The sequence below is a fragment of the Ovis aries genome, chromosome 25 (genome assembly GCF_016772045.2).
Source record: "Ovis aries strain OAR_USU_Benz2616 breed Rambouillet chromosome 25, ARS-UI_Ramb_v3.0, whole genome shotgun sequence".
In the NCBI taxonomy this organism is placed as follows: Eukaryota; Metazoa; Chordata; class Mammalia; order Artiodactyla; family Bovidae; genus Ovis; species Ovis aries.
In genome coordinates, this window is record NC_056078.1 from 39,888,828 (window position 1) to 39,916,672 (window position 27,845).

At 50.8% G+C, this 27,845-nt stretch overlaps 1 protein-coding gene across 2 annotated transcripts in view; it reads right to left on the minus strand.

Annotated features, from left to right (window-relative positions):
- GRID1 (glutamate ionotropic receptor delta type subunit 1) overlaps nt 1–27,845 on the minus strand; it is a 689,685-nt gene that overhangs the window by 468,130 nt on the left and 193,710 nt on the right. For both annotated transcript variants that reach the window (XM_027962365.3, XM_042241196.1), the window contains exon 4: nt 10,022–10,227. In XM_027962365.3, coding sequence (XP_027818166.2) covers nt 10,022–10,227 — 206 coding nt within the window. The remainder of the gene's footprint in view (nt 1–10,021; nt 10,228–27,845) is intronic.

Consider the following 27,845-nt stretch of genomic DNA (forward strand, 5'->3'; position numbering starts at 1 on the left):
GCTAATCAATGAATATAGTAAAGTTGCAGGATATAAAATCAACACACAGAAATCCCTTGCATTCCTATACATGAATAATGAGAAAGTAGAAAAGAAATTAAGGAAACAATTCCATTCACCATTGCAACGAAAAGAATAAAATACTTAGGAATATATCTACCTAAAGAAACTAAAGACCTATATATAGAAAACTATAAAACACTGATGAAAGAAATCAAAGAGGACACTAATAGATGGAGAAATATACCATGTTCATGGATTGGAAGAATCAATATAGTGAAAATGAGTATACTACCCAAAGCAATTTACAAATTCAATGCAATCCCTATCAAGCTACCAGCCACATTTTTCACAGAACTAGAACAAATAATTTCAAGATTTGTATGGAAATACAAAAACCTCGAATAGCCAAAGCAATCTTGAGAAAGAAGAATGGAACTGGAGGAATCAACTTGCCTGACTTTAGGCTCTACTACAAAGCCACAGTCATCAAGACAGTATGGTACTGGCACAAAGACAGACATATAGATCAATGGAACAAAATAGAAAGCCCAGAGATAAATCCACACACATATGGACACCTTATCTTTGACAAAGGAGGCAAGAATATACAATGGAGTAAAGACAATCTCTTTAACAAGTGGTGCTGGGAAAACTGGTCAACCACTTGTAAAAGAATGAAACTAGATCACTTTCTAACACCGCACACAAAAATAAACTCAAAATGGATTAAAGATCTAACTGTAAGATCAGAAACTATAAAACTCCTAGAGGAGAACATAGGCAAAACACTCTCAGACATAAATCACAGCAGGATCCTCTATGATCCACCTCCCAGAATTCTGGAAATAAAAGCAAAAATAAACAAATGGGATCTAATTAAAATTAAAAGCTTCTGCACAACAAAGGAAAATATAAGCAAGGTGAAAAGACAGCCTTCGGAATGGGAGAAAATAATAGCAAATGAAGCAACTGACAAACAACTAATCTCAAAAATATACAAGCAACTTATGCAGCTCAATTCCAGAAAAATAAATGACCCAATCAAAAATGGGCCAAAGAACTAAATAGACATTTCTCCAAAGAAGACATACGGATGGCTAACAAACACATGAAAAGATGCTCAACATCACTCATTATTAGAGAAATGCAAATCAAAACCACAATGAGGTACCACTTCACACCAGTCAGAATGGCTGCGATCCAAAAATCTGCAAGCAATAAATGCTGGAGAGGCTGTGGAGAAAAGGGAACCCTCCTACACTGTTGGTGGGAATGCAAACTAGTACAGCCACTATGGAGAACGGTGTGGAGATTCCTTAAAAAATTGCAAATAGAACTACCTTATGACCCAGCAATCCCACTTCTGGGCATACACACCGAGGAAACCAGAATTGAAAGAGACACATGTACCCCAATGTTCATCGCAGCACTGTTTATAATAGCCAGGACATGGAAACAACCTAGATGTCCATCAGCAGATGAATGGATAAGAAAGCTGTGGTACATATACACAATGGAGTATTACTCAGCCGTTAAAAAGAATTCATTTGAATCAGTTCTGATGAGATGGATGAAACTGGAGCCGATTATACAGAGAGAAGTAAGCCAGAAAGAAAAACACCAATACAGTATACTAACACATATATATGGAATTTAGGAAGATGGCAATGACGACCCTGTATGCAAGACAGGGAAAGAGACACAGATGTGTATAACGGACTTTTGGACTCAGAGGGAGAGGGAGAGGGTGGGATGATTTGGGAGAATGACATTCTAACATGTATACTATCATGTGAATTGAATCGCCAGTCTATGTCTGACGCAGGATGCAGCATGCTTGGGGCTGGTGCATGGGGATGACCCAGAAAGTTGTTATGGGGAGGGAGGTGGGAGGGGGGTTCATGTTTGGGAATGCATGTAAGAATTAAAGATTTTAAAATTTAAAAAATTAAAAACTAAAATTAAAAATAAAATAAAATAAAAAAATAAAAATTCAAAAAAAAAAAAAAAACCAAACATTAAATTCTTTCAAAACAGTCTCTTACTCAGGTGCTCCTGCTTGGCCTGAAGGTTCAGATTGTTTACTCTGTCCACTGGGTAACTGAGCATCTAGAGATTATTTGCTTGGAACAGAAGTCAGGGCTGAAGGGAGTGCACCCTGCCTGCATGCCTTTGAAAACAATCACTCATGGGCCCGGAAAGGCCATTAAGAAAGATGAATGTGTCTGTGCTCCTGCTCTCCTGGGCTCCTAGGCCTCCTGGGAAGAGAGCTACACAAAGGCTCACAGCATGGTGGCGGGGGGCAGGGGGCAGCCATGCCAGGGTGCCGGGGATGCTGCAGGCCCCTGCAGGCCCGGGACAGCTTTCCCAGTATGCACAGGCTTAGGAAGGATGAGAGGAGTGTGGGGACAGAGAAGGGAGGGGACAGTGGTCAGGACACAGGCCCTGGTGGGACAGCTCTCTGCCCTTCCCTGTCTTGGCCAAGCCAAGGATTCCAGCTGTTTTGAACATCACTGAGCTCCAAATCTGCCAGAATATCTCTACCAAATATCTCTTCCTCCTGAGCTCATCTCTAAGAATTTCTAAGGAAAAAAGAAAAGGAATTTCTCAGACTCATTGCCCTTTTGGTACAGTATGAAGGCTTTAAAATCCATAAACAGTGGGATATAATTAAATGCAAATGCGGGGCCACATTTAAAAATTAATCTTCTATAATTAATTAGTAATTTTAAACATTCTGATAAGTGATACTTAAATGGCACAGAATTATCCTAGCTCTGAGTGATAAAGTCATCTGCTGAAGATTTACCACGTTGGAGTGAGAAATATTTGCATATATCATGTGGGACAACAGAACGCCACAATTATTTAATTTACCTTTGCTATGAATGTATTAAAAAGTGCTATCTTTATATTCAAATTGTGGGTGCAAACTCACTCACTGCAGCAAACTCTGAGAAGCAATTGATTCGAAGCCAGGCATTAACCCTGACTGTGCTTCTCAGCTCAGTCACTCAGTCACGTCTGAGTGCAGCATGCCAGGCCTCCCTGTCCATTACCAACTCCCGGAGCTTGCTCAAACTCATGTCCATCAAGTCGGTGATGCCATCCAGCCATCTCATCCTCTGTCGTCCCCTTGTCTCCCCGCCTTCGATCTTTCCCAGCTAGATTGTGCTCCTAGTAAAGATTAAATTGGCCTCCAGCCACACTCGCTGCCTGGGAAGCCAGTCCTGTGCGGGGTGGGGAGGGATGTTGGAAGTGGGGCTGTCCACCATTGTCCCTTCACATTCACCTCCTCCTCCTCCCAGCCAGGGAGAAAGACAATCACCACTCCCAGAGCCATGGGGAGCTGTCCCATCAGCAGGCTATTCGGCTCGCTGTCCTTTCTCCCATCCTCCTCGCTGCAGAAGGAGGCTACAGAGATCATGTTAACAGCAAAGGCAAATGCCATCAGCTGCAACCGTCACTGAGCGCAGCTGCTTCTCTCCCAGCATTTCAGTGCCTTCCCCAGATTGCTCTGCCACCAGCAATGCCTTTCAGGATGTGTGAGTGTGTGTGTGTGCGCGCGCTTGCCTATGTGCCCAGGTCAGTGCCTCTTGCTAGTTAGTCTTAGGGTCTGCTCGTACCCGTGTATGTGGCTGGTTGGCTATTATCACTCTATCAGCCCGTGTGTGTGTGTGTGTGTGTGTGTGTGTGTGTGTGTGTCCAGTCATCCAACCTGTCTGCACTGTTACTTACTGCCAGGCCTCTCCTGATCCACTCGCCTCCCTGCACTCCACTCTTTCCTGGGGTACCACGTGCCACCCACAGGTTACAGTCTATGCCATTCGCTGACCAAGGAACCAAGACCAGGCCAAGGCAGTGTTGCGAAGCAAACTTAAGCCTTCCCAAAAGCAGAAGTTTTAAGATCAAAGCCCTTGCGGATGAGCTGGCCAAGGACTTGAGGACCAGCTCAAAATAGGCAACTGAGGCACATACAAAGGAAACAAAACACAGCTTTCTACTGAAGGTAGGAAATATAAAATATCCATTCGTTCATTCCCTCAACAGCCACTGTGAGCCAAGACTGTGCTGCTCTCGGAAGATAAAACAGTGGACACACTCAGTTCCTGCCCTTGAGGAGGCCGCACTCCAGTGGGAGGAACAGGCCCCACAGAGCTGGACGGTACGTGGACGGCAGGGCATGGACAGCGTACAGTGCCTGCCTCAGGAACTGAGAAGCAGGGGCAATTCTTCTCCATAAATACTTAAGATCGCTTAATGTTTCTACTTTTCCCAGTAAAACAAAAGAGACAGGGAGGGAGAAGAGAGAAAGAAAGAGGATACAAAAGGAAAGGGGAGCCCCCGCACAGTTACAAACAGAAGCAGAAAAACGATGGATGAGAGCTGGAAGGACGAAGTCCTGGAGTCCCCCACGCACACCCAGAGGACGCCCTGGTGGAAGAGAGCCCTGAGGCGCCCCTCAGTCACCAGCGCACACGCCCAGCAGGACCACTGCCACAAAGTAGCCACAGTGTTATGGCAGGTCTCCAGGAGAAGGTACGTCAGTGTGTTTCCAGCTAGTACTTGATATGGTTCCTGGTCCATAGCAGACACCCAATCTGTACTGGATGGATGGATGACTATGTGGATAGACGGACAGATGGATGGAAGGACTCACGGATGCATGGACAGGTGGACGGACAGATGGACACCCGGACACATGGATACTGACACACGGATGGATAGAATCTCCTTCAAGAAGATGAGATGAAGCCCAGGGCCAAAATGGACTGTGGACTGGAGTGCTCTGCGTCAAACCTGACCTGGAGAAGAAACAACAGTTAAGACATTCACATCCCCCAACAGAACGGGGGCTAAGGTCATAGCGGCCACAATAGCCACTGACCTTGAAAACCCTGGAAAGGACCCCAAGAACAAAGCAGTCCTGAAGTTCAGATTTCCCACCCCTGGACTAGGGAGCCCCTTCCTGCTGCCATCTCAGCCTCAGCCTCACCACTCCCTGCCCACTGCTGCAACCACACCACACATGTGACCCTGAAGACACTGGGGCTCTCCAGAGCCCTGTCTCCAGCCTCACCTTGACCATGAAGCTAATGAGATTTCATTCCTAGAGATCCAGACCCAGTGCCCCTCACTCCAGGGAGGCCCTAGCCCCCTGACCACTCCACTTCTCCTGGACCAGAGGGCATAGCTCCAACCTCAGAGCTCTCACAGAACCTGGTCCACACCTCTGCTTTTTATAGGTGAAGGGGGCCATTAACACCTCTGTCCTCCCCACCAAGCTGGGGGACCCATGAGAGCAGAGACAGCGGCTTTAGTACCCACCACAGAACCTGGCCTGGAAAAGGAAACAGTAACCAAGTCCAGTGTTCTTGCCTGGAGAATTCCATGGACAGAAGAGCCTGGCGGGCCACAATCCATGGGGCTGCAAAGAGTCAGACACGACTGAGTGACTAACACATGTAGAACTTGGCCCAGCATCAGACTCATTCAATGCTAGACCAATGGAAGAAGGAACTCCTTTCCTAAACACAAGTTTGCAGCAGAAAGAAAGCGATACGCAAAAAATTAATACATCCAGGGTCATGGAATTATTACTCCTTTGTATATAAACTAAATGTGCTCTTTTAACTCCTAATTAACTCCTTATTCCAGCCGTTTTCAAACATTTTACACTGTGAAACATATATTTTAATAAGTACACAAACTGAACTTAAACTACAAAAGCTCACTGAAGGACATTAAAGAAAGCTTCAAAAAAATGAAGAAATACATGTTATTGAATAAGAAGTATTGTAAAGTTACTATTTCTTCCAAAATTAATCTATAAATCCAAAGCAACTCTAATCAAAATACCAGTTTGGGGGGGTTTCACAAATGAATTAAATGAAAGCTATTAAAATATTTCATCTGTTTGTGAAACAGAGAGAGAGAGAGAGAGAGAGAAAAGGAACTTCTGAGCAGAGGGGAGGGCTCCAGTGGCCAGGAACAAGATCCCTACCCTCAGCCCCTCTCAGCAGCTGTCACCTGGATTACTTCAGGACTGCCACAGCCTTCCCTGGCTGGTGGTTTGGGCTGACAGGTTACATTGAGTATAGCATCAGAGATTGCTGTCACCATCCTCCAGAATTCTGGCTCAGCAGGCAATGGTCTGGAGAAGAACTGAGGCTCACATTGAGTCCAGCTCAGTCCCCAGTTAGGGATGACTGGGAGGTGCCACCTCTGCTCACTAAGGGAGCCCCAGTGCAGAGCCCACAGAAAGCTCCCCTCCATGGCCTGGGTCCTCACTGCCCACCCAGGGCAGCCTCACAGGGGTCTCCAGGTCTGGAACCAGGAGACCAGAGTTCTGTCACCTCTGAGCCTAGTCTCCCCAAGGAGAGCCTTAATGCACTGATGCGGTAATTGTTAAGACTGTGATTTTTTAAAAAAGAGATCTCAGAGGGGGAAAGGTGGATACAGCACTTAGAGATAAAAGCTGAGGGAAACTTGAGATGCATGCGTGCCTAGTCATATCTGACTCTTTGTGGCCTGGACCCATGGCCTGCACCCCACCAGGCTCCTCTGTCCATGGGATTTTTCAGGAGAATACTTGAGTGGGTTGCCATGCCCTCCTTCAGGGGATCTTCCTGACCCAGGGATCCAACCCAGGTCTCCCAACTCCTGGACTGCAGGCAGATTCTTTACCACTCAAGCCATCAGGGATAGGGCCTGTTATATGAGCCCACAGGGCCCCACAAGCAGACTCCAGTGCCTTGGCCTACAGCACTTGACGACTCACCCACCATCAAGGCTAGATCCCCCAAGCTCACAGACCCTGGTCAAGGTAGCCCCTTGCAAGTGGGATCACAGATGGGCCAGCAGTGCATGGGCTCCCAGGCCAAACCCCTCACAGGGACTGAGTGTGCCTGGACGCTGGACAGGGAAGTGGCTCCCAGCATAGCATATGAACAGCCTGGCGGGGCCCGGACAGCCATGTCCATGTCATGTAGAATTTGACATTTACGACCGTGAAGATGCCAGTCCACCCGACAGATTCACATGTAGCAAAATGTGAAAGAGTCAAGCAGAACCCTGTCCTCCCTTACTCCCATCAGCCAGGCTCTGAGCAGGGAAGGGAAGGACTTACCGCTGGGAGGGCCACATCACCCACCCCCACTGTAACTGGTCCATCCCTGACTGTCTGATACCAACACGTCATCAACAGGGTGAGGGTGGTCAGGCCATTTACTTCCCCCCACCAACGTTTTATCTTTTGTAAAATTCAGGACGTGCCCTGGCAGTGGGACACCCTTGTGAACATCCTCTGTCCTTGTCACCACAAAGAAGAGGCTGGGTTACTCTGCTTGAAAAGCCCAAGCAATGCCTGGGAGCAGGGAATAAAGGTTTTGTTCCAGGATTGGCATCACCAAGTCTCTCTTAAGGGACCTGCTAAGCTAAGCCAGCCATTCAGGTCACGTTCACCTCCACAGTCCAGATTCCTTCCTCTACCACGCTTAGTAGATGTACTAAAATTCTTTGAGCACAAGCACCCTAAGAACTTCCACAAGACCCCAGACAGAGGCAACTAAATTATACCTTCCCCCATGAAACCAGCACAGCCGAGTTTTACCCAATACAGTAATGTCTACGCTTGTATTTTCTGTATAGGCAGACTTCAGAGATAGCATGGATTCAGTTTCAGGATCACCTCAATAAAGCACATAGTGCAATAAGGCGAGTCACACATATTTTTCGTTTCTCCAGATATATAAAAGTTACATTTACACCATACTGTGTTCTATTGTCTGCAATAACATTCTGTCTAAAAACACAGTGTATATACTCTAATTAAAAGATACCTCATTGCTAAAAGATACTATCATCTGACAGCACAGGGTTGCCCCAAACCATCAATTGGTAAAAAGCACAGTATCTGGGAAGCGTAATAAGCTGCGATGTGCCTGAGAGCACATGAGCAGCATGGCATACAGGGGCTTTGGAGAGGGTCAGTCTGGACTTGAGTCCTGTTTAAACCCTGATGGCTGCTTGTGTGACTTTTAAGTCATTTAACTTCTTCAGCTCCAATTGCCTCATTTTCAAAGTGTGAGGATTAGAGAAGGCACACAGAATGCCAGGCTGCGGTGGGCACCCAGGGAATGATGGCAATCCCTCCTCTTGACAGCAGGTATATGGCACCGGAGACCGACTCTGAGGGGCTGGAGCCGGAGGCCATGATGCCCAGGGGCTGTCCTACCCCCACAGGCTCCTGCCATCTCTCCCTCCTTGTCATTCTTGCCCAATATTAAGAGCAGCACTCTCCGGGCAACCCCAGCTCTGCACACCCAGCAAAGTAAAGGCTTTGCAAACAAGGTCTGGGGGATTAAGAGGCTGACCGGCCAAAGCCAAGTCATGTGCATCAACCCTGCAGGAGTTTGCGTAATTAACCACTTGGAAATGCTATCTTTAGGCCCATCTTGGTTCTGTGGTAAATGCTTGTAGGGCCTAAAAAGAGAGTGGGGAGCTGAACTCCTCTGGAAGGGAAATGCTGAATGTGAACTCTGTATGAGCCTGGTGCTTCTTGAGAAGCTCTGTGTCCGTCACCCCCTCCATCCCTACTTTCTGATAAAGATACCGAAGTTTCAGAGGTGAAGCAAATCACTCAGGGTCACACAGAGCCAGAGGGGGGAGCTGGACTTGACTCCAAAGTCCTTTACCTCCAAAACCAATGTTTTTCCTACTTGCAAGCAAGGAGAAGAGGCAAGGGATTGGTGAGAAGAGGGAGGGGTGGAGCCTGGCGCCACTAGCAGACACCAGCCCAGAGCAGACTCTGAGAGCAGATGGAATTCAGCAAGGAGAAAAGCTTTCCTAGGAGCAGACACCGGCCAGGACACGGGTAGGAACGGTCTGAGAAAGCCTCCAACGCGTTAGTGCTGCTAATCCTCACCTGCCCATGACTGGCCTGAGTCACTTCATACAGGGAAATGTGTGCTGGTGAAAATGCCAAACGCCGCCCAGACCTCACAGTCTGGCTGGACCACCAGCGTGATCCAGGGCCTGATTAGCCCAAAGCAGCATGGCGGCCAGCCAACTGCATGAAATTAAGCATTCCCGAATTTTAAGTTCTCCAGCAGTGGGCTTCGTGCTGGCTCCTGATACATGAGGTAGCATTTTGAGTAATAATTAATTAGAGGGGAAAGCAGAAGAAGCAAGCAAAGGACATCAAGTAGGATTAGTATAATTCTGCCCTTCACTTCATTTAACATTCAGAGAGGGCCAACAAAGTGACTGGGGTTAGAAAGAAAGCTGCAGGGAGCGTTCGGCAGTGCCCTGATTCCTTCAGTCCACTGCTGCTGCCAGCCTGGGCCCTGAAACCCACCCAGGCCAGAGAGGCAGGAGTCCAGCTCCAGACTGTCACTTCTTTGCCTTCAGATCACCGGGTCCCACCAATCAATTGGCTCACAGGCTATTTCTAGTTGTCTGTTCCCAAACACTTGCGGGCCCTGTCTTCATTAGAAGGTCCTAACCGCTCATAGAGGTGTTCAGAAAAAAAATCACTGATTCTCCCAGGCACCAAAAAAGTGAGCACATGTGCAAGCGTATGCAAGCGACACCTCGTCCAGGTGTGAACACATCCCGAGAAGAGCAGCCCACCTCTGCAGAGAGCTGGAAATCTGTTTTATCTCTAGAGGCTTACACCTGTCAACAAAGAGAGGAAACTTAAAAGGAAACAAACAGCAACAAACAAAGGCCTGAGTTTTGCCACAGAAATCCCTGGCAGTGACTTATAAGCAGGCTTCCCACTAGCTGCCCCAATCCTCTCAGCATCTGGGCAGACACTGCATCACTGGTCAGGGACCAGTTGGGAGCCAAGTTGTGCTGCGGTCTCCACCTTCGTGGTCTGAGCTGTGGGCCCAGCATCCAGGGGTTCCAACATCCATTCCAGCCATGCCCGAGCAGACAGCACCTGCAGCCCACCTGAGTCACCCCGCAGGGAGCCCTGGGCAGAGCTCCTGGGGCCCCAGGCCCCATCACCTACCTCGTTGATGAAGGAGTGCGCCCCCTGCGGGCTCAGCAGCAGGATGGCGCGGCGCAGCGTGTCTCGGTAGCGGTTCAGCTCCTCCGTCTTCATCGTGGTGAAGAGGCTGGTGAACACGTGGCTAATGTTCTTGTCCACCTTTTGTAAAGAGACGTCAAGGCCCAGCCTCGAGGCCTGGTCCAGAAAGCTTTGGAGCCCACGGATATCTGAGCAGTGGAGAAGAGGAGGGGAAGAGAACCGTCTTTAAGCAGAAAAGGACCTTGGATGGTGTCTATCACCAGTGCTACCCCCATATAAGCCTTGCACGAGGACTCAAGTCTGCCTCCGTGGACCAATGGACAAAGGAATGCAAGGCATCTATTTGGTGCCAACATTCTATATCAGCATCCAGCCCTTGGATAAGTGTCTCCCACTGCAGGGAGCACTTCCTGCCACCAACAGGTTCTGGAGCCAAAAAGTGTCCTGAAGAATTTCCCTTTCTCTCCCTATTTTTTTTCATCCAATAGAAGTGAAAGTTCTGGCAGTCCTGTCCTGGTTGCTATATGTGGTGGTGGTCCATAACCCATGACCCACAGTCCCTCCACCTGGCGCTGCAACTCCTTGACCCTCAGTGATGAGCTAAGGCCACTGACTGACCTGGCCTTGCGTGGTTCCAATCTCGGTCCCTGCCCCAATCTTATAATTGAATACCCTGTACCCTCACACCCCAGCCCTGAGGTCTGGGGCACTGTCTTGTTCCAGGGACTTGATTTTCCTAGATGAACTTTCCTCATCCACTCTTTTCCCAGCTGAAGTGACTCCCCTCCGAGTACAATGAGAACTGTACATCCTGACTGGATTGGGGGTGAGCAGGTGGTCCGGGATGGTCCTGGACCGGGCACCGTCCTGGCATTTTGGTGAAGCATCTGGGAGACAGGGCTGCTCTTTCCCCTGCAGTCACCAAGAGGGCAGAATGAAATCCCAGGGCAGGAGGGGAGAATAAGGAGCTGGAATAAACCACCAGGGAGCAGGGGTCCAGAAGGAGCTTGGGGCCCAGCTATGTCGCTCATTGGTGAAAACTTACTCTTGTGATGGCCAGCACTGCTGAACATTTTTTAATTAGGACCAAATCTCTCAGCAGCAGCCTTGCATGGGCTTCTGACTTCTCCAAAAGGTGATCTGCCCAAAAATGGACCCAGCAACCAGGTCCGAGAGTAGGGTACAGTCCTGCTGATGTCATTTAAGCCTCTGGATCCATCTGTGAAGCCGGCTTCTCCTGGACTGTTCAGTTTCATGAGCCAAAAAACACCCTTTCCCACCTGAGCCAACTTGATCTGGATTTCTGTCACTTGCAGCCCAGAGTCTCAGTTCATAGGCCACTTTTTCAAGCCTGGGATGTTTCCTTCATCTGGTCCATATCTGTATCCCAGCTCCCAAAGGCAGGCCCTGCCCCTGAGCCACCTCCTCCAGAGGACACTCTGGGCCAGCCTGAATCACACAAACTGTCCTCTTCCAGCACCTGGGCTGTCGATGGGCTTCCCTGGGCACACCTTGGCCCAACCAGTCACCCAAACTCAAAGTGTACAGTGTTAATTCAACCCAATTGTTTTTCCAACCAATCTTCCTTTCGCAAACTTTCACTTTGTGCCTATTCCACAAATTTTCTTGAACTCGACACGTGCCAGGCACCATGCAAGCAGTGGTCTCTTCACTGCCCATCTTGCCAAGAGGTCAGGCTCAACAGTAAGTCTAGTCCTAGCTGGATATGACAAGAATGGCCATGGAAAGCCAAGCACAGTGCCAGGCAGGAGGCCACAGCGTCGTGGAGTCATAACTGGGTTCCGGGGGGGCAGGTGCACAGGGTCCCTATTTCCCATCATGAGGGGAAGCCCTGGCATTGGTCTGAGCACCTGCCGCAGGCTCAGATGCTTACAGTCTAGCACAGTTCCTTAACACCTGGGCAAACCATCCATCTACTTTGTGCCTCAGTGTTTTCATCTGTACACTGGGAATGAAAGTCCCTGAGTATCATTTTCAGAGGACTGTGAGGAACCACAGTTCATGAAGCTACCACCTGCTTCCATCTCAGGGGCCTGCATCTGGGAGGCACAGAGAGCTGACCTCCTCATGGTCCATCGGAGGACCTGGCAGTCCCCAGACGAGAGCCCCAGAGATCGCAAACATCTGACATTCAAGCTCGTGTATTTTAGCCCAGCCATGACCTCAGCCAGCATTGTCCATCATCAGCCTGGGCCCCGGAGCACCAACATGCACCCAGAGAGGCCTGCCTGACAAAGCACGAGGGTCTCAGGGGTACCAAGCAGCAGGATGGGCCCTCTGCACCCAGCCCCTGAACTCCCCCAAAGGTGACCAATGGAGGACCACACAGTGGCTTACATTTCCCCCAGCATCAGGGGCTCCTGACACACAGGCTCCAGACTCTCAATAACCCTTGGGCCCCCCAGAGAGGCTATGCAGTCCCCACCAACCTGCTGGGGACCCTAGAGATCTTTATTTAGCCCTAGAAAGAAAAGTGTGTTTCTTCAGAGTTTCTTCACCCATCAGAGGCAATGGCAGGACACGTGGGCAGAGATGGCTCAAAGAACAGAAATTCAGCACCCCAACTTGAACAATTCAGGGCTGCTGTCAACCCCGGCCTCTCCCTCTCCTGAGCACACGGCACAATTCATGCCTGCTAAGGGTAAGCTTGTGAATATCTCAGCACCCAGCAGACATCCTCGCTCAAATCAGCAGTGGCCTCCCGTGCCAGGCACACAACAGCTTGTGCCCAAATGATCCCTGATGCTCCCCCATCAATCTGGGCTTGTGACTAGCCACCTGTAGCTATTTAAATTCAAACTTAATTTCATTAAAATTAAATAAAATCACACATTCAGTTCCTTGGTCACACTAGCCACATTTTAAATACTCAATGGCCACATCTGGATGGTGGTTACCATATTTACTAGCACAAATATAGACCATATGTGATGGGTCATCTCAGAAAGTTCCAGTGCAGCTCTGCCTGAGAAACTGTCTTTTAACCAATGCAGTGTAAACAATGTTCCAAACATAGGAGATGAGCTGCACTCAGGCCTCCCTATTACCATGCTTCTTGCCCTGTCACTTTGAAGACCCTTCCAGCCCCTACCTTCAACCACATGACCTGCTTTGACTCATAAGACTGCTGTTACTTGGTACAAGCAGAGGTTAGAGTAAGTGGGTACTTCTGTTTCCACTCTCAGACTCTGCCACCACCAGGAGAAGAGCCCTCTGCTAGCCTCCAGAGGGATGCAGACACGTGTGGAGAAGGATCAGGTGGACCAGGTAACTACCCCGGGCTACATGTCAGCTGAATTCAGATGCTCCAGTGAGACCAGAAGAGTCAGACACAACCAAGCGACTGAACTGAACTGAACTGAACTGAGTGAGACCACAGCAAAACTTCCTGGTTGACCTACAGACTCACACACACATACACACACACACACGCTCACAAATACGCACAAATGACTATTTATAAATGACTTGTTCTAAGCCACTAATTCCGGGGATGGTCTGCTTCTCAGCAATAACTAACTGATAAACCAAGTTCATCAGATGCATCGTATCTAATACGCCTTATGAAAAGTTCACTGAAAGAGCAAGGCCTGTATCTTAGAAAGTCTCTCCAACACACAGCTTCCCCACATGGGGGACTGAGGGTTAGCCAGTTCAGGGAGGACGCTGGTAGCTATCCCTTCACCTGGACACTTACGGTCCTCACTGCCCCACGGCCTTGGCTTTGACCCAGATCTGGAGCATAGCTGACGGGCCTCGCATGAAGGCAGTACTCTGAGATCCACCGTCTACCAGCTCCCACTCCACTTCCGGTGTCTTTCAAGGCAACTGCAAGTCTTAAAGTGGCAGAGACTGGCCACGTCTGCAGAGCTACGCTTTACATGAACACGTGTGCAATGAGGGGTCCACCACGGCTGAGTGTGCGCCCACAGGCCCATGAGTCTGGTAGGGTCCAGGATCCTCATGCATCATGCCAGCATGACCAGCTCTCACAAGCTGGGGGAGAAGTCCCCTCCAGTCTCTTCCCTGAGGTCTCCCGCCAAAATCCATCTCAACTCACAAGACTGCTTCATTTCCTCAGGGAATAGGAGGTGCCATATGGGGTGGCAACTGTCTTGGGACCCACAGGTACACACAGAGGCGTGCACACACAGAGAACACAAGCCCACAGAGCTCCTGCACCGCAACCCCTGAGCTGCTGTGTTTCCGCCTTCTGTTTGGGCAGCCCCTGATGGAGCCGAGCCATCAGAGAGAGTTTAAGCTCCCTGTCAGCGGCTGGCTCCGCATACCTGGAATAAGTGATGCAGGTTGAAGGCGGTGCTCCCACGGGACCGCAGCCCCTGGCTCCAGCTGCCTGCTCCCACTAGGTTGAAAAGGTCAGCTCACAGCCTCTGAAGTTCTTATTCAGCTGCACTTGGGAGGGTGGCTAGGGGCAGAATGACAGTCAAGAGCCCAAGTAAAAGTTGCCGCCTGCCTCCTGTTCCCCAGGAATGGGGCCAAGGAGGCCTGCTTCTCCAGCTAGTCCCTTCCTCCCTGTAAGACTGAGTTTGTGACGCCACCCTAACCCCATCCCCCAAGAAAGTCAGCTGCCCACTGCTGCTGCCCGAAAAAGGGAGACTTCCCCAAGAAGTTAGATAAGGGGGTATGGGGCTGCTCTCAGGGTAGCAGAGTGACCATCCCAGGAGCCCCCTGGCCCCGCAGCTCCAACCAGACCCATCTCCACTAGAGAGGGAGACGATGGGGCCAGAGGGGCCTCCCGTCAGCCCCAGAAAGGGCAGGAGGAGGCAGATGGCTAGCAGCTCTCCAAGGTGGCTGGGCAGGGCAAGAACCAGGAACAAGGGCATTGTCCTCACCCACAGGGATGACAGAGAGAGGCTCCCAGGAGAGGCACCCTGCTCCCCAGAGAAAGGAAGCAGTTTAGGGACCTGGGGCAAGTGCATTCCTGGGAGGAATTCGACGTAAGCACCCCAGGACGGACCTCAGCTGCACTGGCCCACCCTCAAGGGACCTGGTCGCCAGAAGTCCATCCAATGCAAGGCATCCTGTGGGCATTCATTCATCCCTTCTTCCCTCCAACATTCACAGAGAGCTTTCTCTGTGTTGATCCCTCTCCTTAGGGCCGGGGCACAAGAACAAATGAGCCCACGGTCGTCCTGCTGGCACACGACTTACATTTCAGGGTCTGGAGAACAGACTGGAAACAAACAACATGCCTAGTAGGTAATTTCCGACTGCGGTGCGAGTGCTGCAGGAAGCAGAGACTGGGCTTCAGGACACCGCCGGCAGAGTCAGGGTGGGAGCCAGCCCTGGAAACTGCCAGGGGAAGGGCGCTCCTGACCGCAGAGACAGCACGCAGAAAGCTGCAGAATGAAGCCTGTGGGACCCAGAACGAAGAGGGACCTTGCTCGCCCCATGATGGGGATTGGGCAGAGGGAGGACTGGAAGTGTGGAGCTGCCAGGGAAGGAAGCTGGAGTCTCCGCCACCAGCAGGGGAGGAGGTGAACACAGTGCCCGAGCCCCAGCCCCCCGCCCCATCCCTCCTCCCCTCCATGGACCAGCTTCCGAATGCTGGGCCCAGGCAACCACTGGCGCATCCCAACACTCACTTCTCTGCCCACCACCACCCACTCCACAGTGCTCTAAAGCTCTGGCAAAAGCCATCACCCAGCAGCGGCCCTTCTCTCTCTCCATTTTCCATGGGTTCTCCAGAACACCCAGCCTGTGACCACCTGACCTTGAAGCCCTCTCTCTTCTCTCTGGGCCTCCAGACATCCTCGGGCTCCTTCCTCTTTCTCAGTCCCCTCCCCTCACGCACTCCTGCTCACACCCCCACATTCCTGAGCTTCCCTCTAGTATCACCCATCAGCCGGCTCAGGGAACATCAGTACCAGACACCCAGGCTGGCTCCTCCGAAACATCCCACCACAAGCCCATCTCCATGACCCCTTCGCAGGTTCTGACACCATCATTTCTTCCCTAGAACTTCAGCCTCAGCCTCCTAGGAGGTCCCCCGACCCTGCGGTCCTCCCCACCAGTGCCGTCCGCCAAGATGTTTGCAGAGTTCGTACCTGCTCATGATAAAGCTCTCCTCTAAAACTTTCCATGAATAATACATTTCTTTTAAATTTGCCCAGAAATTAATATTCTCAAAAGAAGCCATCAATCACAAACAAACAATAAACCTTCAAGAGACTTTATTATTGAACATAAATAAACTCCATACATCTTAGTCTGATACATAATAGACTCTCTGGTCTTAGCAACTTTTTTTAATTTTTACTTTTGTATCACCATCACCTGCCTCCACCAGCAGAAACCACACACCCAAACTCCAGAAAAAGAAGCTCTTTGCCCTTCCTTGGACACCCTCCACACACACATACACACCCAGTACACCACCACAACACACACATATACATACCCCATATGTGCCCTTATACTCTCAGCTGAGACTCACCCAATTTGAAATTTACAGAGCCTTGCATTGGGCTTCCCTCATGGCTCAGATGGTAAAGAATCTGCCTGCAAGGCAGGAGACCCAGGTTCAATCCCTGGCTTGGGAAGACTTCCTGGAGAAGGGAATGGCTACCCACTGCAGTATTTTGCCTGGAGAATTCCATGCACAGAGGAGCCTGGCAGGCTATACGGTCCATGGCATCACAAAGGGTCGGACATGACTGAGCTGCTAACACTACTACTATCCTTCCATCAAGGCCCAATTGAAACCACACCTCCCTGCAGGCCATCTCAGATCCTCAATTTAGAATTCATGTGTCTCCCAAGTTTCAAAGCTCCAGGACCAGGGAAGCAAGAACTAGATCTCTCTCATTTCTTTGTCCAAGCCCAAGGCTCCATACCTAGCGCAGAGTCACGTTCAGCCAAAGTCAGTGGAACAAACTGAACTAAAGCAAGAACCAGGCTAAAACCCAGGGCAAATTCACCAACCATATAATTGTCCTGTATCCGATGGAGGCAAACAAGAAATTGAAGTTGGGCAAGCTTTTCTTCCCCCAGAATTTAAGGTTATATCTCTACTATCTCACTACTCCTTCAGGGAAAAAAAAAATCATATAGTCATGGGTATATTAAATACTTTCTGAAAAGTAATTGAAATGAAAGAACACATTTCAAATTGCTTCCCAGACCATTTTCAATTTCCAAGAAATGTCCAAGCACTGAGGGTACTTATAAAGAATATTTTACCATCTGTAATATACATATGTATGTATGAAGGCTTCCACCTCATACCCAGAAGTTCACAGTTAGAAGTGTCTGGGGATTTTTGGCAAATTTTCCAACGCTGAGACACAGTTTTCATTCTACTGACTTTTATTTTTTAATTTTTTTTTTTTTACTTTATTTTACTTTACAATACTGTGTTGGTTTTGCCATACATTGACATGAATCGGCCATGGGTATACATGAGTTCCCAATCCTGAACCCCTCTCCCCCCTCCCACACCATATCATCTCTCTGGGTCATCCCCGTGCACCAGCCCCAAGCATCCTGTATCCTGTATCTAACATAGACTGGCGATTCGTTTCTTACATGATAGTATACATGTTTCAGTGCCATTCTCCCAAATCATCCCACCCTCTCCCTCTCCCTCAGAGTCCAAAAGTCTGTTCTATACAGTAATGATAACCACTGTACTGACTTAAAAAAAAAAATTCCTTTTGTATCTGGCCTCCAAATACATGGTTCAAATAGTTTACCCAAATTCAAATTCATCTCCAAGACCTCTGCTCAGGCTCCTCTCTCCCTGTATTGCTTACTCCCCTCCCCAGCACCAACTCAAAACGCCACCATTCATGTCATTCATGGAATAGCTACAGAACCGGGGTGTGACGGAGGCTAGGTTTGCAGAGGAGGAAGCACCCACAATTTCCAGGGTAAGAGATCACAAAGACCTGCCTGCTGCAGCTTCGATCAGAAGCTGATACCCTTTCCCTCTTCTCAAAATCCATTTGGTGCCCCACCTCCCATAACTCAGCTGCCCAGCTGTGGGTTCCTCCCCCACTTCTCCCCCTCTCCTTCCTTAACTATTTCCTGACCACTGCTCTGGGAACAGCAGAATCTGGAAACTCGACAGCCCTGTCCCGACAGCCCTGTCCTCAAGGACCTCTCAGTCCTGCACGTAAGACTGAGCCCGCAGCAGAGCATGGCTCCGCCCCACCATTCACTGAGCGCAGCCCACATGCCAGAGTGTGTTTCATTTGCAGACTGCATTTCATGGGTGCATTTTCAGTCCATGTGGGTGTGATAAAAGCCATCTCCAGGGAAGTCCGGTGGTCACAAAGCAGGCCCGTGGGAGTTCAGCAAGGAGAGGAGCCGAGACCCACAGCTGTGGTGCATCCAGCCGGCTCTCAGGAAAGCAGGATGCAGGCCTCTCCCTGTCATGAGGTGACAAGGTCACCCCAGAGCTAATGCCCCCAGAGCCCAGGCAGGGGCCGGCTATAGGTGAGCAGAAGGACCCTCAAGCGCTATCCCCCTTTTCGGGGTGGCACAGCGCCACTGCTCTACGGCCTCTTGCTGAGGTTCTCCTCTGGGAAGGAGGTCTCCCCTGTCCTGGTCAGAATCTCAGCTGCTCAACTGGCCCAGGGAGTCCTTCCGAGTGACTTTCCATCCCCAACTCCCCAAAACCCTGCCCTCTGTATTAACCATGTCTTTTATTTTTGGTCTTCAGATGCTTTGACATGTGGCGCTTTGCTGACCCTGGAGAGCTGCCCCTCAGAGGGAAAATCAACTCTTAAAGATAGTAAACAACTTGCCCCAAAGCACCCCATTCATATGTAAACCAGCCACCCCAAAGCCCACACCCCGAACACCTCCTCCACGGGACTCCCACATTTTGAGCCACTATTTACCTGTTCCAATCATCCTAGGACCAGGTCCTAGACAACTCAGGACACCCCATGCCCCAGAGTCTGCCAAAATTATTCCAGTTTGCCAACTCTGAACCTGCCTAGCCCACCTCACCCATTCTTTACTGTGGAAGTCACATAAAGGGCTCTTGCCCATAGTCTCCCTTCCCCAGCCTCCTGATCAACCCTGGTGCCTCCCCCAGTGACCACCCAAGGCATGGTGCACCCCTCCATCTGGGAATCGTCACAAGCTGTCTTTTCAGTGGGAGTTGCCTCCTGATCTGCCAGCCTGGTCATACCTAGGGAATAACGCAACACCCTCGGCACGGTGACCAGGGACAGAGCTGAGGGGAAGGCGCACAGAAGTGGCCCCACTGGCCACATAAGATCCCACCCTTAGCAAGCCCCGCGACCCTGGGCAGCCACTTCTCGGAGCCCATCCCTCATCTGCAAACAGGGCTCACCCCACCTTCCTCCTGGGAGCACTGTGACCCTCCACCGAGGATCCACCAGGGCACACGGCAACAGAGATGCTCAGTGGCTGTCAGCCCCCTCCCAGCCTTATATCAGCACTGGGAACGCCCCCGAAAGGTTCCCAAATGAACAAATCATCTCTCTTGTTCTAGAGGCTCATCGAGAAGGGAGGTGCCGTCCTGACAATCGGATGATACAATAGAAGACTAAAAAGGTCAGCTCTCCCTTCTGTGATAATGGAAATTCCAAAGTTGTAAAGTGGCTGAAGGGGAAGGGCTGACATTGAAAACTCTCTGAGAGAGAGAGCAGATTTCTGCCCATAATAGGGGCCAATAATATCCAGGAGATTTCTGTTCAAACAGGTCTCAGAACAAGCCATGAAACCATACGTGAGCAGATTCTGTAAAGAAGAGTCGTCTGGAAAACTCCTTGTGAGCACATTCACACAGCGTGTGCACACACGTGTCATTTCAGACATAGAGGTCCATGTGTGAGCCTTACTCACACCCACTGCCTGGAGCCTGGCAAAGGAGGACACCATGTGATCACAACATGCTCACTTCTCCCCAGACTCTATTCTTTTCCATTTAAAAAACAAACACAAGGGGGAAAACATTTTAAATAATCATGCTGGAAGGCCGAGATTAAAAACAATTTAAAATAAACGTCTACCCTGGCACTTTGGAAAAAAAACATACCACGCTGCATTAAGTGCTTTGAATTAAGTAAATTACACCAAGTAACTAATTTACATAATGATCAGAATTTGCATTTTACACATGTTATGATGAAAATAGGTTTATAAAATAATCCCTCACCAACTTCTGTTCCGAGTTGGGTTCCAGTATTTGGATAAAATTCTGCCGTGTTGATCTGCTACTGTCTTTCATGCTTCGAATCTCTGGCTCCGTCAGTAGTTTTTCTTAATCTGGCAGGTCCCTTATCCCCACTGCAATAAATAGTCCCTCTGATTTGCAATTCCTTTCCATCCATGGACTGAGATCATATTTCTAAAGAATCCATAATACACTAATGATTCTTAAAATTTTCACAAATAAAGTTTGATGTTCCTGTCACCTCTCACTTACTAGGTATTTGGTATTGATTTTAGCAATTCTTCCTCCAAGATAGGTAGGATTGGCTTAAAGTCCTTCAGCTTTGGTTGCCATCTTTTCAGGATGAGGCATCAGAATTGCATTTCTTAGCAAGCTTCATTCTTGCACCAACAGACCTTTCAGGAAGGAACCAAGACCCCACTGAAAATACGAGACATGCCCGGAGGAGACTGAGTACAAGGTCCCTAAGGAAACTGACCACCAGCCCCAAAAGGCCACCCCATGCCTTTAGGTCCCTAGAGCCCGGCAAGCAAGCCCAGAACCAAAACTCCCTCTCGTGTTGCTGCTGGATCCTTACACGTGTCTTTTATGCTCTCCTTCCCCACAGTCTGTGAGGAAGTGACAACCATCCCATTTCACAGATGAGAAAACTGAAACCAGAGGAGTCCCTCCATCAACACCACACAGCCAGCAAGAGGAACAACCCACATTCATGCTTTGAGAAATTTCTGTTTTTTCCTGGACTCTTCTCAATTTAAGTAAGATCTGGAAGCAAATCTAGAAAAGTGATTTCCAGGCATTATGGATGTGAGAGTTGGACCATCAAGAAGGCTGAGCACCAAAGATTAATGTTTTTGAGCTATGGTGCTAAAGAGTCTTGAGAGTCCCTTGGACAGCAAGATCAAATCAGTCAATCCTAAAGGAAATCAACCCTGAATATTCACTGGAAGGACTGATGCTGAAGCTGAAACTCCAATACTTGGGAGCTTCCTGATGAGAAGAGCTGACTCATTGGAAAAGACCCTGAAACTGGGAAAGACTGAGGGCAAGAGGAGAAGGGAGCAACAGAGGATAAGATGGTTGGAAGGCATCACTGTCTCAACAGACATGAGTTTGAGCACAGTCCAGGAGATGGTGAAGGACAGGGAAGCCTGGCGTGCTGCAGTCCGTGGGATCCCACAGACTTGGACACGACTGAGGGACTGAACTGCAACAACTGGAAGCAAGTCTAGCAAAGTGATTTCCAAGTGTTTAGCCAAAACAATCACATTTGAATTTCCAAGGGCCCCAAAGACAGTGACTTTGCTCCTTGATAATGCCACCAACAAACGACCTGCCTCGGAGGCATGGCAGGAATGAAGCCATGTGGTGAGGATGATGGAATAATCATCACAGTACTGGCTTATTAAGGCCTAATGTGCCAGCACGATGCTAAGCATTTGGCACATATCGTCTTATTTAATCCCCATGACACCCTACTGTCTGGCCCAAAGTCATCCAGCCCATTAGAGGCAGGATTGGGGATCAAACATAGAACGCTGGAGTCAGAGCTCTTTACCCGCAGCTGCCAATTAGTCAAGAGCTCCTGGGGAGGGACAGGAAGGAGGCAGGTCAGAGCCCCTGACCGTGCGCGCATGCAGAGGCAGGTGCCTGGCACACACACTTCACCTGAGCCTCACATACCCCTGGGGGCGTCGCCAGATTACACCCATTTCACAGATTAGCCACCAGCTCTGAACAGAGCTGGTTCAACCCCACAGCCACACACTGAGTCAAAGACTCTGCTCTGTGTCCCATCACCGTACAGGACTTGCTGGTGGTGGCCAGGGCAGCCCCCAGACCCTACCCAGGCCTACAGAGTGGTCACCTTAGGTACCCAAAGCTCCAGAGAGGCTTCACAGCAAGCTGGTCAACTGCTGGAGTCTAGCTTTTAGAAACGGAAAGAAGACGGAAACGTGACGCATGCTGTTACCAGCTGTTAATTTGCAATCAGTATTAATAACTGACATTACACAGTGAAATGCAGCATCTCCATTAATTTCGTAAATTATCACTGTGCAGAAAAGCCCACGCTCCTGGAAATGGCAGCTCGACTGGGTTGACTTGGAAACTACTCTGAGCTGGGTTCCACATCTTCAGACGTGCTCAGGACAGGAGTGGGGGAGGAATGCCGAGGGACGCCATTGGCTGACCCCAATCCTCGCTGCCCCCACCATTCCTCACTGCCCTAGGACCAGCAGCAGCCTCCCACCTCCAGTGCCAAGGAGATGGGACTGGCCTCTGACTCAGGCTTTCTGCAAGCACGTGCCTGGTTGTCCACTGTGCCATAGCCACTGTGGAGGCTTGAGAGAGGGTCAGGCTCGATGGAAACAGACATGCAAGCAAGGCTTGAAGCTGCGTTAGGACCCATGAAAAATGCCCAAGAAGCAGTCTGTTTCCTGGGGCAGTGTTGGGGGAGGACGGGTCTCCAGGATACCTTCAGAGAGCTCAGCCCTGGAGCCTGTACGCCTAGGTGGCCTTTCCCACAAGAGAGAGACGTGTACTCCAGGCCAAGAGAACAGCAGGACCAAGGAGCTCCTGGACCCAGAGCCTGCCCAGACCTGCTGATGGCTCCGTGTGGCCGTGAGGGACACCGAGCCTGACGCGCTCCTGAGGCAGAGAGCCACAGCGGCATTCCTGGGACTGGCCAGAAAGCAGCAGGACAGAGGAATGGCATCAGAGGGACCCTTGGGTCAGCTGAGACCAGGACTGTGGCCCCGGTCACACCATCCCCACCCTGTGGCTTACTCCAAGTCTCTGAAGCAGAGGCAGGACCGGGGGGCAGCAAAGTCAGTCGCTCTGGAGGCAGCCCGGAGCCCCCGTGTGCGCCTGAATATCCCCCATGACCACAGCCAGGCAGCCTGAGCAGCTGCGGCCGGACTCTTGCTGGGGCCTTTCCAAAGCAGGGCTCTGGCCCCAGGCAGGAGAGTCGGGATTTGGAGCCTGACACTGGGAGACGGGCTCATACATGTTGTCATCCATAGCCTGATCATGCCCCCTTAGCTCTCGGAGCCTGTTGCCACCTCTGTAAAATGGGCAGGGTGGGGCCTCCTCTGAGGACCACCATAAAGAGAGAGCAGGAGGATGGATACAAGCGCCTGGACTAAAGTCTGCATGTGGGGTAGGGCTTGGAACGATGGGCCTGTCTCACCAGTGACACTGCCCCCTCCATGCCACCTCCAGCACCACCCTGCCCCTCCTGCTCCTCCGCAGCCCAGGCTCAGGAAACCCCACTCTTCACAGCTCTCTGCTGACCTCATGACAAATGTTCTTTTACTTTCGCATTTAATTTACATAATTATCCCCTGATATTTACTCAGATTTAATTTGTTTCCTCTGGAACTTGCCTTTGAAGAGGCAGTGCCAACCACAGCTAGGAGTGAAGCACAGCACAGGGCTCATGGGTGCCCCTGCCTCTCGGGGGGCCTCCAAAGGCAGCTTCTGCAGCAGAACCAGTCTCTGCCCTCACACAGGCACCACGCGTGGAGCCTCATACCTCCTGGTGCCAGACGGGGGCCAGGCTGGTGAGGATCGCTGTCCATGAAGACCTCACAGTGGAGAGCGGCGCATAAACACCGGTCCGGGGAAGGATTCTCTGTGCCAGCCCCAGAGGGAAGTGTGGGCAGTGCCAGGTGAAAGGAGGGCAGGAGTCCTCCACCCAGGAAGGGGTGAAGCGGGGGGTGAACCTGAGCCAGAGGCAGCGGGTGTGCTGACGGCATCACCAGAGCCTTCTTTGGTGCAGCAGAGGGGGTGTCCCGAGGCTGTCGTATAGATGAGGCCGAAGTCTAAGTCGTGGCAGACCACAGAGAGCAGTGTGGACATAGCATGGGGTGGGAAAAAGGGTTTGATTTTGAAAAATCCACCTGACAATTCTGCAAGACGGAGTGTGACCTGGAGGGCAAAGGGCCATCGGTCATAAAAATTTCTAAACCACCGCCCAAGCGTGACCCAGTGGAGCCTGAACACAGGCTGGGGCACTGGGGTGGAGAGGAGGGCCTTTGGCTGCAGGAAAGGAAGGCGAGAGAGGAATAAAGCATCAGGGACACCAGTTATGCTTTCCAGGCTGGTGGACGGGGAACCAGAAGCAGAAATACAAGAGAGGGGCTCAGCTGCGGGAAGGCGGACGCAGCCCCAGACCCACGCTAGGTGCCCAGAAGCCCCTCCCCTCCTCCCCTCTGCTCCGGAAGGTGGATGGGACTGGGCCCAGCCAGGCTCTGCTGTGCTGGGAGCCTCAGCCACCCTCAGATCTGAGCCTCTTCCCTCTGAGTTCTTGGGCTGGAGCCTGCCCCTGATTTTGTTCTTTAAAACTCATGTTTTTAAATAATTTCATTCTGTGCTTTATTGGCTGTGCTGGGTCTTCACTGCTACACGGGCTCCTCATTGCAGCGGCTTCTCTTGTTTCAGAGCACAGGCTCCAGAGCGTGCAGGCTTCAGCAGCTGGGGCGCACGGGCCTAGCCGCTTCCTGGCATGTGGCCGCTTCCCGGGCCAGGCATGGAACCCCTGTCTCCTGCATTGACAGGCACACCCTTCACCACTGAGCCGCCAAGGAAGCCCCAAAACCCATGGACTTTCGTGTCTGTACCCCCAATCATTCACGTGCACTCGCATGGGTGACTTGTGTGTATTCCTACACTCTTTCACATGTACGCACATGGGTGACTTTTGTGCGTGTACCCACACTCATTCACGTGCACTTGCATGCCCACGCTCAGAAACGGGCACACTTGCGCTCACAAACTCACACTCAGGTCCACATTCTCACATTCATGTATTCACATTCACACCTTCACACACACTCAAATACACTCAGCTACACCCGCATACTCACGTTCATCTCACACACTCATTCACACAGGGGTATGCTGGAACCAGCCTGAACCATCTCATGAGAGGCTACTGTTAAATTTTTGGGAATTTTGTGAGCCAGTTACCCAACGCAGTCACTATAAATCAAATAACAAACGTATAATTAAGCAAATTACATTACAAATAAAATTGACAAATACACACAACTCATCACTTCCTAGTTATTTTGCTACATTTTACTATTATCTGTGTTCATGGAGCTACTAATGTCTGTTGTATCTGAAATATCACATAATGGCACATCATTCCTGGCGGCTCCTGGTAAAGAAAATGCCTGAAATGCAGGAGACCCAGGTTCGATCCCTGGGTTGGGAAGATCCCCTGGAGAAGAGAATGGTAACCCACTCCAGTATTCTTGCCTAGAGAAAAGGACAAAGGAGCCTGGCAAGCTACAGTCCATGAGGTCACAAAGAGTCGGACACAATTGAGCAATACACACACACACATCCCTTCCCAACTACACGTTCAAGGACATCACAACACTCAAAATCAGCCACTACCCCAGGAACCAGCGAAACTATAAAGTTTTCTGTTTCGTTGGAGAGCCGTTGTTGAAAACTCACCAGCACACCAGGGCTCACGACACTCACACACATTCACCACCCCACTCTCGTGTATGCACGCCTGCACCCATGACCCACTCACATGCACACTCACACTCACACAGTGCTGCCCAGGTCATGCACACACACTCACACTGACACACGCAATGCCCTCCTACTCTCTTACACACATGCCAGCAGTTCACCCCCTAACACCACGCAGATGGCCAGAAGCCACAGCCACGTCCAGCAAGAAGAGAGCTGTACCTTCCCCTCACCCTGGCCTCCCCCACCCTCCCCTGGGTCAGGGAGCTGATTCCTGAAGGTGCCTGTGCAGCAGCCTCCCCACACCACCTGAAGGGCACCTCCCTTGGTAATAAAAGCAAGAGGATGGCAGAGACCAGCCATAACAGAGCCAGTGGTCCACAGAGACCAGGAGCTCTGTGAGAATGGGTGAGATGGCTGGGCACCCAGGCCCAGGCAGCCAGGCCAGTCTGGGAGCAAACACAGGTGGCCAAGGGCTTTCTGTGGCCCCAGGCAGCCCTGCTAACCCCCCAAATTAAACCCACATCTATATTAATTAAGAGTCAGGATCTGCAGGCTGAACAGAAGTGCCAGCCCATCCATCACAAGCTAGTTAACTCCCGCCAGAACTTCTTGGGCCAGATTACAAATGGGATTCAGGGTGGGGGCCAGGGGAGGCAGGGTATTATCCTGAAATATAATTTGAACTTTCCTTCCAAAATACCATCCTCGGGCTGATCCATCACATGCCCACGCCCGCCTGGGCCCATCACAAGCGAGGCCTGGGCTGTGGCACCATCCATCACCAGGCTCTGGAAGGTCCTGGAAATGCCAGGGCTGCTGCAGGGCTCAGAGGAGGATGGGCACAACTGGGATAATAGTTTGATCAATGCCAGTGGGGCAGGCCACAGTGACAGAAATGTGGCCGCCAGAGCCAAGGTCAGCCCTGCTCCTCCTCCCAAGGGCAAACGTCCTCCCAGCCAGGAGCGCTGGGTGGGGGAGGAGAGGTGCAAAGACCAGTCACAGAGCATCTCCGGTGTGCTAGCCCTGCATGCTCCGATTCACGCCCTCCTCACAGCATGCCTGTGAAGGCAGTGTTCCTATTCCTGGCTTACAGATGAGAAAACTGGAGTCCAGAGAGCTTCGGTCACTCAAGAAACAGAGCAGATCTGACTCCACCACACTCGGCCACCTCCAGAGGAATGAATATAATAGAACGCCAAGCCCCAAGGACCACAGCCCATGCCCTGGCCTCCAGGAAGCCCCCTGACTCCTGCGTGACTCTGGGCCAGCCACAGCATCCTGGTGGCCCAAGCCCAGCAGCAGCAGCAGGCATCTCTGGTCAGAGGCTGGGGATCCTGAGTATCTGATTCACACTGTGCATCCTGAGTTCCAGGCATGGAGCCTGGTGCCTAATATGAGCTCAACAAAGCATCGTGGGGGAAAAAAAAATGTGCAAATTAATGAATTAAAGGCAATTCTCTGTCCAGAGAAGGAAGTTGTCCTGGTTGAAGCAGAAGCCCACGCTGGAGCTGGGGCCTGCGTCTGGAGAGGAGCAGCTGGCAGGGCTGCCGTTCACAGGCTGGCTTGGAGCACATGCCTCTGCCCACCATGTCCTCCCCAGGAGCAGCAACCTTGGGGGACATCCTGGCAGTGCGCCGGGCACTGTGCCCTGTGCCCAGCTCTCCCCATCTCACCTACTTACCCCAGCAAGGCAGTTCTATCATCATCCCCATTTCACAGATAGTAAAACTGAGACTCAAGAATGGTAGGTGCAAGAGCTACCACTCCAAAGCCTCTGCCCTTAGCCTCTCTGCTTTATGGCGATGTATCTGCCACACAGAACCCCTTCATTATTATTAGCCCCTGCTGCCTTCCAGGAAAACCAACAGTTAAACCCATACCCTTCCAGGGTCCCCCTCTCAGCCCAGCACTCCCAGGGTGGGGACTGCCCTATGGTGGCCCTGGGACCAAGCTGCCCCAGTCTGCAGCTGGCAGCTCAGCACCCACATTATGGAGCTCCACAGCTCCGGGTGGACAGCCGACCTGCCTCTCTCCACGGCAGCAGCCCCACAGCCTCTGCTCTGGGCACCAAATAGCCTCTTTCATAACCCACGGCTGCCTTTCCCCCCAACTTTG